General features: G+C 55.7%; 7 protein-coding genes across 7 annotated transcripts; 3 read left to right on the top strand and 4 right to left on the bottom strand.

Annotated features, from left to right (window-relative positions):
- Nucleotides 1-396: 396 nt before the first annotated feature.
- On the top strand, nucleotides 397-4,189 carry M421DRAFT_413863 (heavy metal translocatin; the record flags this gene model as incomplete). Its single annotated transcript, XM_033590462.1, has 4 exons — nucleotides 397-696; nucleotides 883-1,194; nucleotides 1,345-3,534; nucleotides 4,084-4,189. 4 exons carry the CDS (start codon nucleotides 397-399, stop codon nucleotides 4,117-4,119), a joined length of 2,838 nt encoding a protein of 945 aa, XP_033450203.1. The 3' UTR covers nucleotides 4,120-4,189.
- A 315-nt stretch (nucleotides 4,190-4,504) lies between these two features.
- On the top strand, nucleotides 4,505-6,546 carry M421DRAFT_413861 (HET-domain-containing protein). Its single transcript, XM_033590461.1, has 2 exons — nucleotides 4,505-4,986; nucleotides 5,125-6,546. The coding sequence occupies exons 1-2, from the start codon at nucleotides 4,520-4,522 to the stop codon at nucleotides 6,509-6,511; spliced, it is 1,854 nt and encodes a 617-aa protein (XP_033450202.1). The 5' UTR covers nucleotides 4,505-4,519; the 3' UTR covers nucleotides 6,512-6,546.
- Nucleotides 6,547-6,977: 431 nt separating this feature from the next.
- On the bottom strand, nucleotides 6,978-8,869 carry M421DRAFT_418993 (nucleotide-diphospho-sugar transferase). Its single transcript, XM_033591966.1, has 3 exons — nucleotides 8,710-8,869; nucleotides 8,599-8,655; nucleotides 6,978-8,549 (listed from the first exon to the last, which is right to left on the bottom strand). Exons 1-3 carry the CDS (start codon nucleotides 8,788-8,790, stop codon nucleotides 7,347-7,349), a joined length of 1,341 nt encoding a protein of 446 aa, XP_033450201.1. The 5' UTR covers nucleotides 8,791-8,869; the 3' UTR covers nucleotides 6,978-7,346.
- Nucleotides 8,870-9,114: 245 nt separating this feature from the next.
- Nucleotides 9,115-10,579, bottom strand: M421DRAFT_418992 (Clavaminate synthase-like protein). Its single transcript, XM_033591965.1, has one exon. It carries the CDS (start codon nucleotides 10,440-10,442, stop codon nucleotides 9,213-9,215), a length of 1,230 nt encoding a protein of 409 aa, XP_033450200.1. The 5' UTR covers nucleotides 10,443-10,579; the 3' UTR covers nucleotides 9,115-9,212.
- A 204-nt stretch (nucleotides 10,580-10,783) lies between these two features.
- M421DRAFT_418991 (uncharacterized protein) lies at nucleotides 10,784-11,902 on the bottom strand. Its single transcript, XM_033591964.1, has one exon. The coding sequence runs from the start codon at nucleotides 11,535-11,537 to the stop codon at nucleotides 10,893-10,895; it is 645 nt and encodes a 214-aa protein (XP_033450199.1). The 5' UTR covers nucleotides 11,538-11,902; the 3' UTR covers nucleotides 10,784-10,892.
- A 134-nt stretch (nucleotides 11,903-12,036) lies between these two features.
- On the bottom strand, nucleotides 12,037-13,173 carry M421DRAFT_418989 (uncharacterized protein). The gene is made up of 4 exons (XM_033591963.1): nucleotides 12,980-13,173; nucleotides 12,793-12,926; nucleotides 12,209-12,740; nucleotides 12,037-12,158 (listed from the first exon to the last, which is right to left on the bottom strand). Exons 1-4 carry the CDS (start codon nucleotides 13,109-13,111, stop codon nucleotides 12,102-12,104), a joined length of 855 nt encoding a protein of 284 aa, XP_033450198.1. The 5' UTR covers nucleotides 13,112-13,173; the 3' UTR covers nucleotides 12,037-12,101.
- A 335-nt stretch (nucleotides 13,174-13,508) lies between these two features.
- M421DRAFT_59097 (uncharacterized protein) lies at nucleotides 13,509-16,142 on the top strand (the record flags this gene model as incomplete). The annotated part of the gene is made up of 5 exons (XM_033595656.1): nucleotides 13,509-13,628; nucleotides 13,697-13,809; nucleotides 13,857-14,231; nucleotides 14,285-14,738; nucleotides 14,784-16,142. The coding sequence occupies 5 exons, from the start codon at nucleotides 13,509-13,511 to the stop codon at nucleotides 16,140-16,142; spliced, it is 2,421 nt and encodes an 806-aa protein (XP_033450197.1).
- Between the last annotated feature and the right edge of the window lie 122 nt (nucleotides 16,143-16,264).

Below are 16,264 nucleotides of genomic sequence, written 5' to 3'. Positions count from 1 at the left end.
TCGTACATGTCTCTCGCGGAAGGAAACATGCAGCTGCCACTGGCGGCCCTTCCATCCATCGATTGTACAGTTCCCCACTGGTAGGACAAAAGCATTCTCGACCTACGACTCAAGAATCGTGATTACACACCATGTTACACTTCACGGCACTGTCCATCATGGTAGGTTGCAAGCCGTGGGGATGCGAACGGCCGCCTGCGCAACTGCCAGCAGGCTAGGAGCGACTTCCACATAACATCATGGCGACCTCCTGCCATAATGACTGCGACACGACGAGCTTAAATCACGCTACAGAGCTCACCGTTCCAGGGCCTACTTACTTCCAACTCTCCGTCGGGTATCGCTACTCCATCTATTATTGATACTTCGAGCCAGCTGCAGGTCCAATATCCGGCCATGGGACGCTTCTTCGGTGTCGGCCGTGATGTTATTGTTGAACGAACGCCTTCGCCAGATCCGCATCTTCACCAGCCAGGCTGGGACTACTCTCCTCCTTTAAGCCCTCCACCGCCTATTAGCCAGGGGATGCTCCCCCAAAGCGCAAATTGCCCAACCGGCATTCCGTCTTCATTGCATAACCGATACCCTGTCCCTGATCCGCAATCTTGGGTCTCAGGCACCTCCAAGAAGATGTGTACATCCAAACATACACAACACGGGACGACCCTGTCCTGGATCACCAGTCCGTTTCGACGGGTGCCCTCCCAGCGTCAGCGGCACTCGCATACACATTGCCACACGACTAAGCATTCACATACGCATTCAAACTCGGAGGGTACTTGTTGCTCAGGGGCCTCTCACTTTGATACTGAAGCTGTGCTAAAGGAAGCAGCAGACAAGAGCGAAACCAGTGACGATATCAGCAACTTGGACCTCGAAAAGGGTCCCCCGGACTACCAGCGATTTGTGCTCAATATCGACGGATTGAAGTGCGGCTGCTGCGAGACGGGCATAGCGAGGGCTGTCAGTCGTATCTCTGCCATTCGCGATCACCAGGTCAACGTGGTCCTGGCCCGACTGGAGATAGATCTGGACATCAACCAAGTCACGATCGACATTGTACTCCAAAAGCTGAATACGGCGACCGGTTATACCTTCGAACAGAACACCGGGCCGAGCGATCAAGTTTTGGAGCTTGTTCATCCTGAAGCTCGTGCCTTCGATCGCAAAGATTTACCAACCGGCATCACCTCAGTCGAGCGTCCCGAGCCTCGCATACAAATATGGACTCCCACTCGCCATAGAAGGATAGATTGTTCGGCGCACGGAAATGCGACTGTCGAGCTTTCTGACAAGGCAACCCCCGACCAAGTTGTCGACAAAGGTGTAATGACGATCCGACAGTCTCTGAAAATGCGTGTTCACTACGATGCAACAAAAATTGGCGCTCGCGAGGTGTTTGAGTTCTATAGATCCGGGTACGAAGACATGACGCTTGCACCACCACCGACACATTCGAGCCTCCAGCTTGGCGCAAAGCAATCGAGGCGAGCATTACTCTGGCTACTTCCTGCACTCATCCTCACAGTTCCTGTTTTGGTGTTTGCGTGGGCGCCTGTGAATCATGAGAATCTTGCATACGCCCATGCCTCGGTCGCACTGGCTTCCGTGGTCCAGGTAATTGCTTGGATCGAGTTCCTGCCAAGTGCGGTCAGATCGCTGTGGTATTCTCGAATGCTTGACATGGACCTCCTCATCACGTTCAGTACCACAACTGCATACGTTTTCAGCGTTGTGCTTCATGCATTTCGACTCATCGGCAAGCCTTTGGATACCGAATCTTTCTTCGAAACATCCACCTTGCTGGTGACACTGATCCTCTTTGGCCGAGTCATCAACGAGTTTGCCCGTTACCGAGCAGCAAAAGCGGTTTCCTTTCGATCTTTGCAAATCGACAAAGCGCTTCTAATCCAAAAGTCCCACGAAAGACAGCCCGATCCTCCGACTCAAGAGATCGATGCCCGCCTGTTGCAGTACGGGGACAGCTTCAAGGTACCTCCGCACACGCGTATTGTCACCGATGGTTCCGTATACTACGGCGGATCAGAAGTCGATGAGTCCATGCTCACGGGCGAATCAATGCCAGTCGCAAAAAGTGTACAATCCGAAGTCTATGCCGGTACCATGAACGGTAACGGGATGCTCCTTGTTACACTTAAATCGCTCCCGCACGAGAACACGGTCCACAAGATCGCGGCGATGGTAGAAGACGCAGAGTTGACGCAACCAAAGATACAAGCTCTAGCCGATCGCATTGCTGGATGGTTTGTGCCTGTCATTGCAGCCATCGGATCTCTTGTCTTTCTGATATGGCTTCTCGTCGGCCGATTCTACAACAAGCGCGGCTGGTCTGACGTCGTCGTCAGAGCTATCACGTACGCCATCGCGACATTGATCGTCTCCTGCCCTTGCGCTATTGGCCTTGCTGTACCGATGGTAGTCCTTATCGCTGGCGGTGTCGCAGCACGGTATGGCATCATCTTCAGAGACCCACAAAAGCTCGAAGTTGCACGTGGCGTGACCGATGTCATCTTCGATAAGACTGGCACACTCACAACAGGTTTCTTTTCAGTCATGAGCGCAGAGTATCACGGCGCCAAGGAACCAGAGCTCATCAAGCGAATCCTCCTAGGTCTTTTACGAGACAACAAACACCCTGTATCGTTAGGAGTCTACCACTTCCTCACCAAGGAGAATCGTGTCAGTGATGAGGCAGAACTCAAGCCCGCTGAGGTGTACAGCGTCTTCAGCACGCCCGGCTGCGGCATCGTTGGTCTCACACGGGCCGAAAAGTGGGAAGTTTGCGCCGGCAGCCCCGACTGGCTTGAGCACCACATCGAAGATGCCAACTACAGCTACCTCTGCGTCACTGTCCAAGGCGAGCTCTCTGCCGTCTTCAAACTCCGCGACACCCACAAGCACAACGCCGGCAGAGTCATCGAAGCCCTGCAAAAGCGCCACATCACCGTTCACATGATCAGCGGCGACTCGCAAGGCTCAGTCGACGCCGTCGCACACGACCTAAACATACCCAAGCGCTACACAAAGAGCCGCTGCAAACCAGAGGGAAAACAAAAGTACATCCAGGACCTCCAAGAAACGCAGTGGAGGAACAGAAACAGAACCGTCCTCTTCATCGGCGACGGCACAAACGACGCCGTTGCGCTCAAACAGGCAGATGTCGGCGTGCACATGCACTCCCCCCACTCCTCCTCAGATGTCGCCAAGCAAGCTGCCGACGTGGTCCTCATGACCGAGCGCCTTGCCGATGTACTCATCCTCCTCGACATCTCGCGCGGCGCGTACAGACGCATCATCGCGAACTTTGTGTGGAGTGCGATTTACAACCTCGCCGCTGTGCTGCTTGCTGCGGGTGCATTTGCGGGCATCAAGCGCGGTGGCAGAGAGGTCAAGATTCCGCCGCAGTGGGCGGGGCTGGGAGAGCTTGTTAGCGTGTTGCCTGTGGTCGTTATTGCGTTTCAGATGCGCTGGAGGGATTATGGGGGAAGGTTTAAGGAGTTTGATGTTCGGGAGGTTGGGGCGCACGGGGAGGCTCATGGAGAGAGGGGTGTGAGCGAGGGGGCGAAGGGGTGGAGCAGGGAGAGGGTAATGGAGCGGATGAGTGCGCATTAGGTTGGGGGACTGTGAGGCTGTTTCTATTATTTCTCGGTGTTTGCGTGTTGACGAGGGATTGAGTATTGAGTCTTATGGCTTCAAACGGTATTGTTAAGTAACTGTCGGGTTCGGATTGTTCTTTTAGTGTGGTTTGCAGGATTCTTGTTGACTAGCTAGTCCAAGATGTTTCACTGCAAAATGACTGGCGAGGAGATGGAAGAGAATATTCTTTGTATCCTTACTTGTAAGCTGTGCGCTGCAGGTGGTTCTGGTCGGCGTCAATCATGCGTATTGTGCTGTCGTTCTAGTTTATTCCCTTGTGGTTTGATTCTCTGTTCTGTAGGTGCGATGGTGGGTAGTGCGCAAGGCTCGGCGTTGCGCTTGCAATGGAGTGGCATATGCGTATCTATCTGTCTAGCAGTCTTTGGATATGTCGATTTTCACCAGCGCACTTGGGGAAGATTACAGGACTCAACGTCACGAGGAAGGGTCGTTGCTACTTGAGTAGCTGCCTGTAGCTCGAATATGGCAAAGACCACTTTTTATGTGGTAAGAATCTTAGAAGAAATTAGAGAACATAGGTAAGCGAGCAAACTAGGCTAGGCTGAAGGGGGGTTGCCTTGCATAGGCGTGTAATCAGATCTCATAGTTTGCATGCAAAGTGATGATTAAGAAGTTAGAGCGATTAGGAGATGAGCCAACTAGGCTAGGCTGAAGGTTGATGACTTAGCAACAGGCGTGTAATCAGGCTTCATAGGCTACTGAGTAAAGAGGAGTAATGTTAAGCAAGGCAACGTCGATTCGTCTCGTTTCATTGCTCAGGCAAGACGTAGAGGAGGGGTTAATTGTCTCACCCGCCTCCTGATGTCACTCGCTTCGAACCATCACAGCACACTCTGCAATTATGGCTTCATCCTTACCTTCATACGAATACGGTGAGCTACCACAGGATGCCTTCCGATATCTTACCCTCAATTCTGGCGTCGGCAACGACCCTCTGGTGTGCACGCTGCATACTTCAAGAATCGACAAGGCTGACTACGAGGCCATCTCCTACGTGTGGGGCTCTGAAGAGCAACCTGACGACATCGAATGCGATGGCATGCTACTCAAAACCACGTCGAACCTGAAAGACGCCCTACGGCAAGTGAGATTGGCCGACAGCCCACGGAGGCTTTGGGCCGACTCAGTCTGTATCAATCAGAAGGATCTGGAAGAGAAGGGCCATCAAGTGAAAAATATGGGACAGGTATACCGGTCAGCAACGTGTGTGCTCATATGCGTTGGGTCTGTTGGTTGCGAATTTGGTCCCGGACTACGAGCCCTCCTGGAAGACGTGAACCAGATGATCTATAAGACGCTCTATCACAAGTTGTACAGCACAGACAGCGAGCCTGAGCCCGATTCTTCATCTATGTCTGGTCTGGAGTGTGACTCTGATTCAGCTCTTGTGCTTTCACGCGGCCCTGAACTCAATGCTAGAGACGATGCCAGTCCGGTTCCTCGAAGCGATATCGATTATCGATCGGCTGTGGATCAGCGCCTAGGGCCACATCATGATGACATATTTCCGTACTTTGACAATGACGATCCAATCCGATCCGATTCCAGGTGGCCTCTGCTAGATGCGCTCCTGAGTCGAGAATGGTTTCAGCGTGCGTGGGTCGTCCGTGAAGCAGGTCTTGCACGACAGGCGCTGGTACTCTGTGGAGACACTACGCTTTCGTGGAATGATCTGATGTGCATGATCAGTTGGATACACGGAAGAGCGCTGGGAGGTATTTCAGTGGCGCATGAAGACAGATTGCAACCCCATCGCGAAGCGTACGAGGCGCGGCATCAGGAGCTTATTTGTGTTTTCTATGCGAGATCGTCCTGGTTCGAGTGCTCTCTGTTAGATTACATGGACTTTTCGCGCTTCTTACATCTGAAAGATCCACGCGATAGGATCTATGCTTTCCTGGACATCGCCCCCGGACATAAAGACGGCTTTGAGATTATTCCAAACTATACCGACACGCCCTTCAAAATCTATTACGACTTCGCTACCGCATACATACTTGCCACTAAGGACTTGAAGATACTGCACTATGTCCAGCATGGTGAAGTGATGATCGAGACAGGCTCGACGACATGGGTGCCTAGATGGGATGATGGACTGGCGGACACGACGATCATTTTTTCACCCTCGCAAGATCCACCTCTTCTCTCACGAACGGGCCAAGTTTCTAGCCCCGCGATTTTGGAGAACCATGTCTTTCGGGTGCAAGGTGTAGTATTTGACAAAGTGTGCTTCTCTTCGGACGTGTGGACCAAAAATACCTTGACACTGGGATATATTTTTCGAGTCTGGATCCAAGTACGTGCTTTGGCATCGTCAGAAAGTCCGTATCGCGAGCGACTCCTCGCGGCTTTCTTCGATGCGTTGACATCGGGAGGCGGTTTCTACGGGGACCTGGAAACTCATATGAAGCAACGGCGACGCTGCTTGGATCTTTTTCACAGTATGTCATCTCACATGGATGGTAATGACACAATTACATGGGACTCTCTGGATCTCCGTGAGTTTGGTGCAAGCTCAGTCCTTCTCATGGTCGCAGCATCTCTGAATCGTCGGAGACTCATTGTCACCCAACGCGGCTATCTAGGTTATGCTCCTCACATTACTCTCGAGGGAGATCTGTGTGCTATCGTCTTCGGATGTTCCAGGCCATGCCTACTTCGAGCAGCTGCCAATGAGAATTCGTATCGTTTAGTAGGTACCTCTTTTGTTCTCGGGGATGATTATGATATTTCCGAAGAAGGACGACTACGGTTTCATGCTACCTTTGGTGATGAGAACAGCAAGACTTGGATGGACTGGGATATTGAAGATCAAGATATCCATTTACTTTAGGAAGAGCATGTGTCACATTCCACCAAGACCGGCGTTCATACATACCCGTAGTGATACATATCAAGTGTACTTGCTGCTTGCACAAGGCGTGTAATTCAAGCAACAGAGGGCAGTGTAGGAAACTCCCTGCATTTTTTTTAATGGGCAATATAGCTTTAGTTCTCTGTGCCCAGCTCCGACCATGTCATTTTAAATACGTACGGTCTTGATATACCCTACTGTTGCAGCCAAAATAGAGACAAAATGTACATACATTTGCACCCCTGAATTGGCTGGTAAATAGGCATGATATCTGCTGCGACACCTACCTACAGAACTAGAAGAGCTCATAAAGGTGCGAGAACGCTCTAATGCGTACAATGCATGATTATTACCAGATACGGGCCTTAGAGATAAGAGGTCTTTTCAATAGGTTTCATAGGACCTGTACGTGAACAGGGCTTCTGTAGACCACAACTATGTGTTCTGATATTTCCAGCTGTCGCAGCACTACTCGCGCTTCTGTTAAATCTTCTTGCTCCCTTGTCACAACACCAGCGTTCTCCGCAACACGAGATAGGCAGAGCATTCGAATAGAACGAGCAAGACAGCCAAGTTTCCATCCGATACCTTGCTGTCATATTGCCGCTCAAGAAGATGACTTCTTTTGAATTGCCTAGCTTGTATCGACAGCCGCACGCAAAGCACCGACACCAGCTGCCCATTCAAGTTATTAGAACACTCAAGAACATAAGACCCCAGTCACTAGCCCACCCAAGCCATCAACCCACTCAACAACAGATGAATTTGTGAGGTTGTGTGGATTTAACTCCACTCTACTCTTTTCTACTCTACTCTACATAATAACCTCATTCGCCACATCACGCTTCAACTCCTTATACGGCAAACACACACAATTCTGGACCCTCACCTCATCGCCAACAACACAGTCCTTGCCCAGGATAGTGATGCTCTGGACCTTGACGCCGTTCTTCATGATGCTGGTGCTGTGGTTGGTGACGGGCAGCGCGGTGCCCTCGACGCGCGCCCACGCGCCCACCTTGCTGTGCCACCCAATGATCGTGTACATGACGCACGCGTCGTGCTTGATCTCGCTGTCCTCGAGCACGATAGATTCCTTAATGCGCACGCCTGCGCCGACTGTCACGCGAGGGCCGATGGATACGTTGGGGCCTAGCTTTGCTGTCGGGTCGATGTGCGCGCTCGGGTGGATGTAGACGGGGGGGATGAGGTTGGCCGAGGGCGCGGCGAGCTCGTCGGAGCCCGACTGGAAGGCCTTGAGCAGGTAGAGGGCGTTTGCGGGGACGGCGGAGCCGGCCGTCTTGATCTGGCGCCAGAAGTCCTTGGTCTCGAGGACGAAGAACTGGCGCGAGTCGGCAATGTCGGAGAGGACGTCTTGCTCGAGGCGGATGACGAGGTTGGCCTTGTCCTCGTCGTCGTCGTCGCCCTGGTAGAAAGACGAATCGAGGTTCTCCGAGGACGGGTAGGAGAGCAGGCGCGGGCGCTCGGTGCGGCGCTTGATGGCGGAGCGGATGGCGGGGAAGATGCACTCGGTGGAGAAGAGGTAGACGCCGCAGTTGATGAGGTTCGAGATGTGCGACTCGGGCTTCTCGACGTAGTGCAGCACGCGCTTGGTGTGGGCGTCCGAGACGATGCAGCCAAAGTTGGAGGCCGAGTCGTTGGCGACGCGCGTGCCCAGCATGACGGCCTCGGCGTCCTTGTCGTCGAACAGCCGCAGCATCTCCTGCAGGGGGAACGACGAGCAGATGTCGGCGTTGAGCACAAACAGCTTCTCGGGCCGACCCTTGAGGATGACATCGCGGAAGTGGTAGAGGCCGCCGGCGGTGCCCAGGGCCTGGTACTCGCGCAGGTACTTGACGCTCAGCTGCGGCCACGTGGTCGAGACGGAGTTGATGAAGGGCTGGAAGACGGATTCCTCATAGTAGCCGACGATGAAGACCTCCTTGATTTCGGGGACCGCTGCGACGGCGCGGAAGCAGTGCTCGATAATGGGGTGGCCGGCGACGGGGAACAGTGGCTGGTGGGGTCAGTTGTGGCGCGGCTCGGGGGAAGATGAGGGCACACACCTTGGGCAGCTCCATGGACAGAGGCCTGAACCTTGTGCCGCGGGACGGGCCTCCGACCTGCAGTTGTGAGCAAACATTGCGTGGTACACTGCGTGCTCAGAAAGTGGTTACCAGGATCACCGCCTTGGTGGCGCCGCTGTTGCGCGACGGGCTCTTGGAGCGCAGCGAGAGGGAGGGCGCTTGGAGACTCATCTTGACGCCGTGGAGTGTTCAAGGTGAGGTTTGGGAAGGGTAGGGAGGCGTGTTGTGGCTGCAATTGCGTATCTGGCCCCAAGGTTTCTCGTTGCTGTTGACTGGACCCTTGTTTACGGACGTGGTGGGGCTCACCGCCTAGTGCGTCATGTGTCAGGGACTCCCTTTTGTCACGCTTCCCTAACACATGCCAAACCGCGTACTCTCTTCGTTGAGGCATGAAGTGGCTGACAAATGACGGTAACAACTATCATCTAATAGACAGGCTTGGCTGGCAATCGTGTCTGATTCTTCGTGTTGATTGAGGACGCATGACATTTCACGAACTTTTTCCTGAGGACCTACTGGACCTCAACCATCAGAGTTCACTTTTGACCAAGTACGCATCAGAGCTGGAGCCCTCGCAGACAGTCTTCGTTCTACTACCAATCCGTCCTCTTACTATAATAAAAATTGCTAAAAACCTTCGTCAGCAAATGCTCCCCATACGTACTCCCCCCATGCACACTCTCCCTCCCACTCTCCCTCACACACTTCCCCAGCGGCCTAACCAGCGCATCGAAATTCGGCTCAAAGAAGAACGGCACACTGACCCTTCCCCCTCCCTGTGCGCCATTCACTCCCCCGTCGCCCCGATGGATGACCCGGTGCATGGTGCTCTTCCACATCCCGTTCGTCCACCGCTCAATCATGTCGCCGATATTGACTACGAAGGCGCCGCGGATGGGGTCTGCGGGTAGCCACGTACCGTCTTTGAGCTGTACCTGCAGCGCGCCCGGCGTCGGGTCTGCAAGCAGGAGCGTCACGCACCCGTAGTCTGTGTGCGCGCCGCACGAGAACTGGCCGGGGTCTTGGTGCGTGCCGTTTGCCGCGGGCACGACGGATGCAGACAGAGGCGGGTAGTTGATCATGCGCATCACCCAGAAACTCTCGTCACAATTGCGCGCAAACACGTCCTCATCCTCCGCGCTCCCGTCCGCTGCGTTGTCCGGGTCTGCCGCGCCGAGAGACAGCGCAACGCCCATGGCGCGCACCAGCGCGCGCCCGACGGTAGTGACCTGCGCAATGTACGCTTCGTACTCTGCTCTCAGCGAGACCGGCTTCTCGGGCCACAAGTTTGGGCCCTGGAGCGTCTTCCTCGTCCCCGGGCCGCCGTCGCCCTGCTCGACGACGCCCGACCATGGCCGGTAGAAGTCGATTGCTTCCTGCATGTCCTGCAGGCCGCCGGTCACGTTCTCGCCCAGGCCCTGGTAGCCGCGCGCTGAGTCGCCGCCCTCGGGGCCGCCGGCGTCGTAGCGTTTGATTTTGTTCTTTTCCTCGATGGGCAGGGCGAAGAATTGCCGCGCTAGGTCGATGATCTCGTCCAGCTTCGCGGTGGGGACCCCGTGGCCGGTGAGGTAGAAGAAACCGTAGTTTACGCAGGCGGCATTTATGGCTTGGGCTGTCGTCTGCCGTGCTTCCAGGGACGAATTCGGGTCCAGGTAGGAGGAAATGTCGATGATGGGGAGCCCGGATTCTTGTGCAGCGGCAATAGGGCGGTTGTATCGTTCACTGATTTCTGTTGTTGGGTTTGAAGATTGCTTTGACTGTGCCTTGGAGACGTGTTGGCTTCGCGCTGTGCTGAGAGCATCGTCCATGTCGTAAACGGCCATGCTGCTGGTCCCAACCCTTCTCTTTCTCTGCGGTGAAGTCCCTTGCGAGGATGCTTCTCTGCTGTTGATCCGGATTTTGAAGTTGCTGGAGATTACCTTACAACCAGAACGCTGTCTGCAGTGCCCTGCAATTGATTGTGTTGGTGTAGGAATGATCGAGGCAGAGGCAGGTGGATGCCTCGGTTGGTCTTTCCTGATTAGGATCGCCACTACACATCGTCACTACGTCTGCGTACCGCATATGGATAATGCTGTGGTTGCAAAATCAAGGTCTAATTCCGTGGCAAAGTGAATTCCACTGACACAGATTGACTTCAAAGACTATTGGAGTACAAGGTAAGCGGCAGTGAAATTTAATGACATTGCGCTACTGGTTGCAATCCGTGAGATACAGAATCAACTCCTCAGGCCCGGCACAGACCATTGACATGGAGTGCGCTTCAAAACACATCAGCAATCCAAAACCTCAAGCTCCACCCCCTCGGCAAACTCCACCTCCAGCTCTCCATCCCCACCCTCCTCCGTAGGCCTAGCAACATAACCCCCAATCCCCACACTCCAGCCCTTCTCCTCTGCGAAAAACCAATTGACCTCTCTCAACGGGATACGCTGCTCCTCCCCATCCTCCCCCTTCACAACCCAGTACACCCAGAGACTCTTCCCCAGCACATCCCTCTCGCGCCTCGCCTCAATAATCGCGCTCGGTCGCGAGTCATTGCCAGCAAACCCGGGGATAGGCACGACGCTCCAGTCCGCCCAGGCGTCGCAGCCAACGGTGCTGATGTACGGTTTGCCGTAGTACCACTCGATGCCCGTCTTCAGCCATTTAGTTTTGTCGTCTGCAACGCCTGGCTTGGTAAGGTGCAGGAGCAGGCCCGCTTGATCGTACTGTCGTAGTTGGTTGGCGGGCGGGAGCGAAAAGGTGAGGCGGGCGCGTTGGAAGGTATGAAGCTTGTGCGTGGGCAGGGGCGAGGGGTGGGTGGGTGCGTTGAAGGCGTTGTGCGAGGGCGCTTTGCGCCAAATGTCGGTTCCGGGGGGAGACGACAGGCTGAAAGGCTCCAGCTTGGTGGTTGTGGTGTTGGTGTCGGTTGCCATTGCGAGTGGGGTTGAAGCCAGGAGTGAGAGGGTGAGAAGAATGATGAGGTATGATGGAAAGAAAACACGAGAGAGTATGACTGCTACTTATACCGCCAGTTTCAGCCTTGGTATAAGACACGCAGAGGTAGACGATGGATTAGCAATACGAGTCAAAGTCGGGAGCGCCATGAAGCTACGAATGCGTCTTATAGATCCGCTGTACGGCTTAGCGGACAGCCACTCCGGCGTTGTTACGTCCTGGCATGCAGCATGTCGTGATGCAGTGAGGGGCTATCTTGGCAATGGAGCTCGAGGTACCAGCGCCTTGCAGTGAGCCCTCAGTTTGGAGTGCTGCGTATGGTCAGCCGTCAGATGGTGGCTCGCGATGCGGTGCCTGACATGATCGACATGGGCCTTACCCGATAGAGCGGGGAGGCCCCGACATTCAGCCGAGGCCCCCGACTATCAGCCAATCAGACGCATCCACTTCGACTATGACTAAGCGTTGGGTCTGAAGCTCGAGACGATGGTACAGGTAATTGATTCATGTATTTACAAGTCGCAAAATCTTGCTCTAGTTTTCTACTTCTTCTGCTCGCCCTCCTTCGGCGGCTCCGGCTTGGGTGTGGGCAGCTTGAACTGTGAGGCATGTCAGCACGTGAGGCCATGCAGATGATTTCGTTGCTTACGTTCTCTGGTGTTGTCTCTTGTCCAGGGCCGACCTGCTCCCATGCTGCTGAACCGCCGCGGAAGTTCCTGAAGGCCTGGGTCATCTCGAGCGGCTCGACGACGATCCGCTTCTTCTCCTCGTCGTAGCGGATCTCAGTGTATCCGGTCATTGGGAAGTCCTTGCGCAGTGGGTGGCCGTCGAAACCGTAGTCGGTCATGATGCGGCGCAAGTCAGGGTGGCCAACGAAGAAGACACCAAACAGGTCGTAGACCTCGCGTTCGTACCAGTTGGCGCCGTCGTAGAGGTCGCAGAGAGACGGGACCGGGGTGGCCTCGTCAGCGTAGGTCTTGACCCTCAAGCGCGAGTTGTGGCGGATGGAAAGCATGTTGTAGACGACCTCGAAGCGCTGGTCCTTGGTGGGGTAGTCGACGGCGGTGATGTCGGAGATCTGGGTGTACTCGGCGGCCGTGTGGTTCTTCAGGAAGGTGAAGACCGGGAGGACACCAGACGGGGGGATGTAGATGGTGAGCTCGTCCTTCCAGACGGAGAACCTGGACAGATTAGCGCAGTCGCGGCGAAGTCCATGGTCATGCTTTTGCGTACTGCTGGATGTACTTGGGCAGGCACGACATCAGGTAGTTGCCGTAGGTGTGCAGGCCCTCGCCCTTGGTCTTGTACTTGTCGAGCGGGTTGACAATGGCGCGCTGGAGCGTCTCCGAGGGATTACGCGGGGCGTACTGCGTCCGTGTCAGCTGGGGGGGCCGCGCTGGCATCTGTCTCCCATGCCTACCCGCATGTTGGGCGTCTCCGTGTTCTCGCCTGCGATCTCCTTCGCCCGCAGCGCGCTCGTCGAGAATGCGCGCGCGGCCGTCGAGCGCGCGACGGCGGCCAATGGCCGGCTGGCTGCGAGCCTCATTGCCATGGTGTGTGTCTTCGGGCGGGTGCGGCTGTGCGGGGCAGGCAATGGGATGGTGAAGGCGTGGGTGGCTGCGATACTACCAAGTATACTGACGTTCTCCACGCCCGCCTGCACGCGGGAAGAAGGGCGGCCCGTGCGCCATCCTAGCGGACAGTCTCTTGCAGGTGCACCGGGCTGCAGAGCGCTCCCTCATCCGCTCTGCCCCCGAACGCAGTGCATCTCTTTCGTTCTTCTTGACCCGGCCGGCGTTTGTTTGCGTCCTTTGCATCTGCCACGCTCCCCACGTCCCCCTCTACCAACCGCCTGCATCTTTATCGTCCTCTGCCGCGGCACGATCCCACCCGGTGGCCACTTGACAGCCCGCAGCGCCGCCCAGCACGACTGCGACTCGACGCCCGCAATGTCGCGCCTCCAGTACGACCAGTTTGTCGACGACGACGAGGACGAGTGCTGTCCGCTCTGCGTCGAGGAGTTCGACCTGTCGGACAGAAACTTCCGCCCGTGCCCCTGCGGCTACCAAGTACGCCCATATCCACCGCCAACCCGCCGTGACGCCGCCTGCCGCCGCCCGTGCTGACGCGCTGCCAGATATGTCAGTTCTGCTACAACAACATCAAGACAACGATGAACGGGCTGTGTCCCGCCTGTCGCCGTCCCTACGACGACTCGACCATCGAGTTCAGGAACATCACGCCCGAAGAGTGGGTCCCCCGCGCCCGTCCCTGACTGCACCCCTAACAGCACACAGGATGGCCAAGCACAAGCAGCAGATTGCGCAGAAGGCCAAGAAGAACGCCCAGATACGGCAGAAGGAAGCGCAAAAGGCCGAGGCCGACTCGCTCAGCCGCAAGCACCTCGCCGGCCTGCGTGTCGTCCAGAAGAACCTTGTCTACGTGACGGGTCTGACCCCAACGATACGCGAGGACCGCCTGCTCGACACGCTCCGCGGCCCAGACTACTTTGGACAGTACGGCAAGATCATCAAGATCGTCGTCAGCAAAGCGCGCGAGAATGCCCAACACCAACAGTCTGTGGGTGTCTACGTCACTTTTGCACGCAAGGACGACGCCGAGGCCTGTATCACCGCAGTCGATGGCTCCCAGAATGGTGAGAGGGTGCTGAGGTATGTTTCGTCCGGCCTGCTCACTTGTAGCATAGCATGCTCATGCATCGTAGGGCGCAGTATGGCACAACCAAATACTGCTCGGCCTACCTCCGCGGCGAGCAGTGCAACAACCGTAACTGCATGTTCCTGCACGAACCCGGCGAAGACAACGAGAGCTTCACGCGCCAGGATTTGTCCATGATGAATTCGATCCAGACGCAGCAGCCTGCGCAATCGTCGACGTCTCGCTCTGCACCTCCCGCCCATCCTGGCCCCCCCGTCTCGGCCGCCACAACCACGGCCGCTGCACCGATGAGTCGACAGCACAGCAACGAGGGATCGAGTCCTACGCAAGACGCACCGGGCCTCCCAGCAACGGCTGGATGGGCAAGCAAAGCAGCGCTCGAGCGTCGTGCCAGTCGCTCGACTACCGCATCGCATCCGAGCCCCATGGTACAGAGTGCTACCCCTGCGCAGGCCTCGAAAGCGCCAACCCCGGCGCCGAAGAAGGAAGAATCACTCAAGGTGGAGGAGCCAGTGCCGAAACCAAAGACCAGGAAAGAGGAGAAGAAGGAAGAGCGAAAGAAGGAGAAGGCAAAGGAAAAGGCAGCCCAGAAGTCTAAGAATGCGTCTCCGGAGCCCAAACCAGTGAAGCAGCCTGCTTCAGTCTTTGAGGGCCTTCTCAGGACCATCTGCAACTCTGACTTCAAATTTGTATTCTCAAGCAAGGCGCTCTCCGAGGAGGATTTCAAGGCCATTGTGGACTTTCCTCAACTCTTGGATCCGAATGGCGGTGCCAAACGTCGTGCGATGAGGGAGAAGGAGCAGGAGCTTCTGAAGCAGCGCGAAGCTGAAATTCAGGCCAAAGCTGCTGAGCAGCCTCAGCCGGCTTCAGCGGCGGCAGAGTCTGAAGAGCATGAAACGACAGCTGGAGGCAGCCTTCAACTTGGCGGGGAGCCCGAGGGAAACCACGAAACCGGCAGCGTCCACCAAAACCAGCATGTCATTGGCTCAGGCCAGCAGGGATTCGGCAACAACTTGTTCAGCTCCGGTTCCCTCGCGGACGACTTTAGCAATCTTGGTCTGAACAACCGGGCTTTGACGCCGGCGCAACAGCAGCAACTTCTGCTCTCGAAATTTCAGTCTGGGCCGCAGTCTGCTGCACTCCTCTCCACGCTGCAGGGCAACCAGAACCAACAGAATCTCGGAGCAAATGCGCCCGGCCATGCTAGGCACACGTCCCGCTTCAACTTCGCCAATGACGGTGCTTCTGCGTCGACAAATGTCCAGCCCGTCGCAAGCCAGAAGATTATGAACCAGCAAAACTCGATGATGCCAAAGAACGCGACCCAGTTCAATCAGATGCCTCAGCACCAGGCTCTGGGCGGACAGTTCTTCACCAATGTGCAGGGCCCACCCCCAGGCCTGAAGCCCACTGGCACTCCGCCTGTCGGCGGAACCAACATGTTCGCTCAGGGGCATGGCTTCGCCACTGGCGGCTTGCCTTACGGCGCGAATGCAGCCAACCGAAACACCAACGAGCTGTATCAGGATTTGCTCCGCAACGGTGGTGCTAGGACGGCTGATTCTGGTAAGCGTGAGTCAATGTTTCCTTCTTTCCTTAACCAACATCCTTCCACTTCCACCTCCCCTGCCCCTGGCCTGCTGAACTTCCCCTATGGACCCTCGCCTGGTGCTTACCAGGAGTCTGGTTCGCAGAAATCTAAGAAGAAGGGCAAGAAGCATCGCCATGCCAACACAACTTCCTCTGCAGGAGGCGGTATGGCTGACATGCAAGACCCGAGCATCTTACAGGCGAGGTTGCATCAGGCGAACATGGCTGGGCAAGGACCGTACGGCCAAGGCCAAAACGGTTTCTCTTCTCTTTACGCGAACAACAACAACTTCGGCGGTGCCGGACGGTGGTAGACATTTCGCTTCTTTCACATACTTAGTCGGCCGCTGGGTCAGATATACTGTCTTTATGCTTCTCTATGCGGCAACGACGCACGGCGTTTTGGGTTTTGGCAACACTGCATCGGCATACCAAC

Source organism: Didymella exigua (assembly GCF_010094145.1).
Source record: "Didymella exigua CBS 183.55 unplaced genomic scaffold M421scaffold_9, whole genome shotgun sequence".
NCBI lineage: Eukaryota > Fungi > Ascomycota > Dothideomycetes > Pleosporales > Didymellaceae > Didymella > Didymella exigua.
Note: the sequence above shows the minus strand (reverse complement) of the source record. Positions and strands in the feature narration are given on the sequence as shown.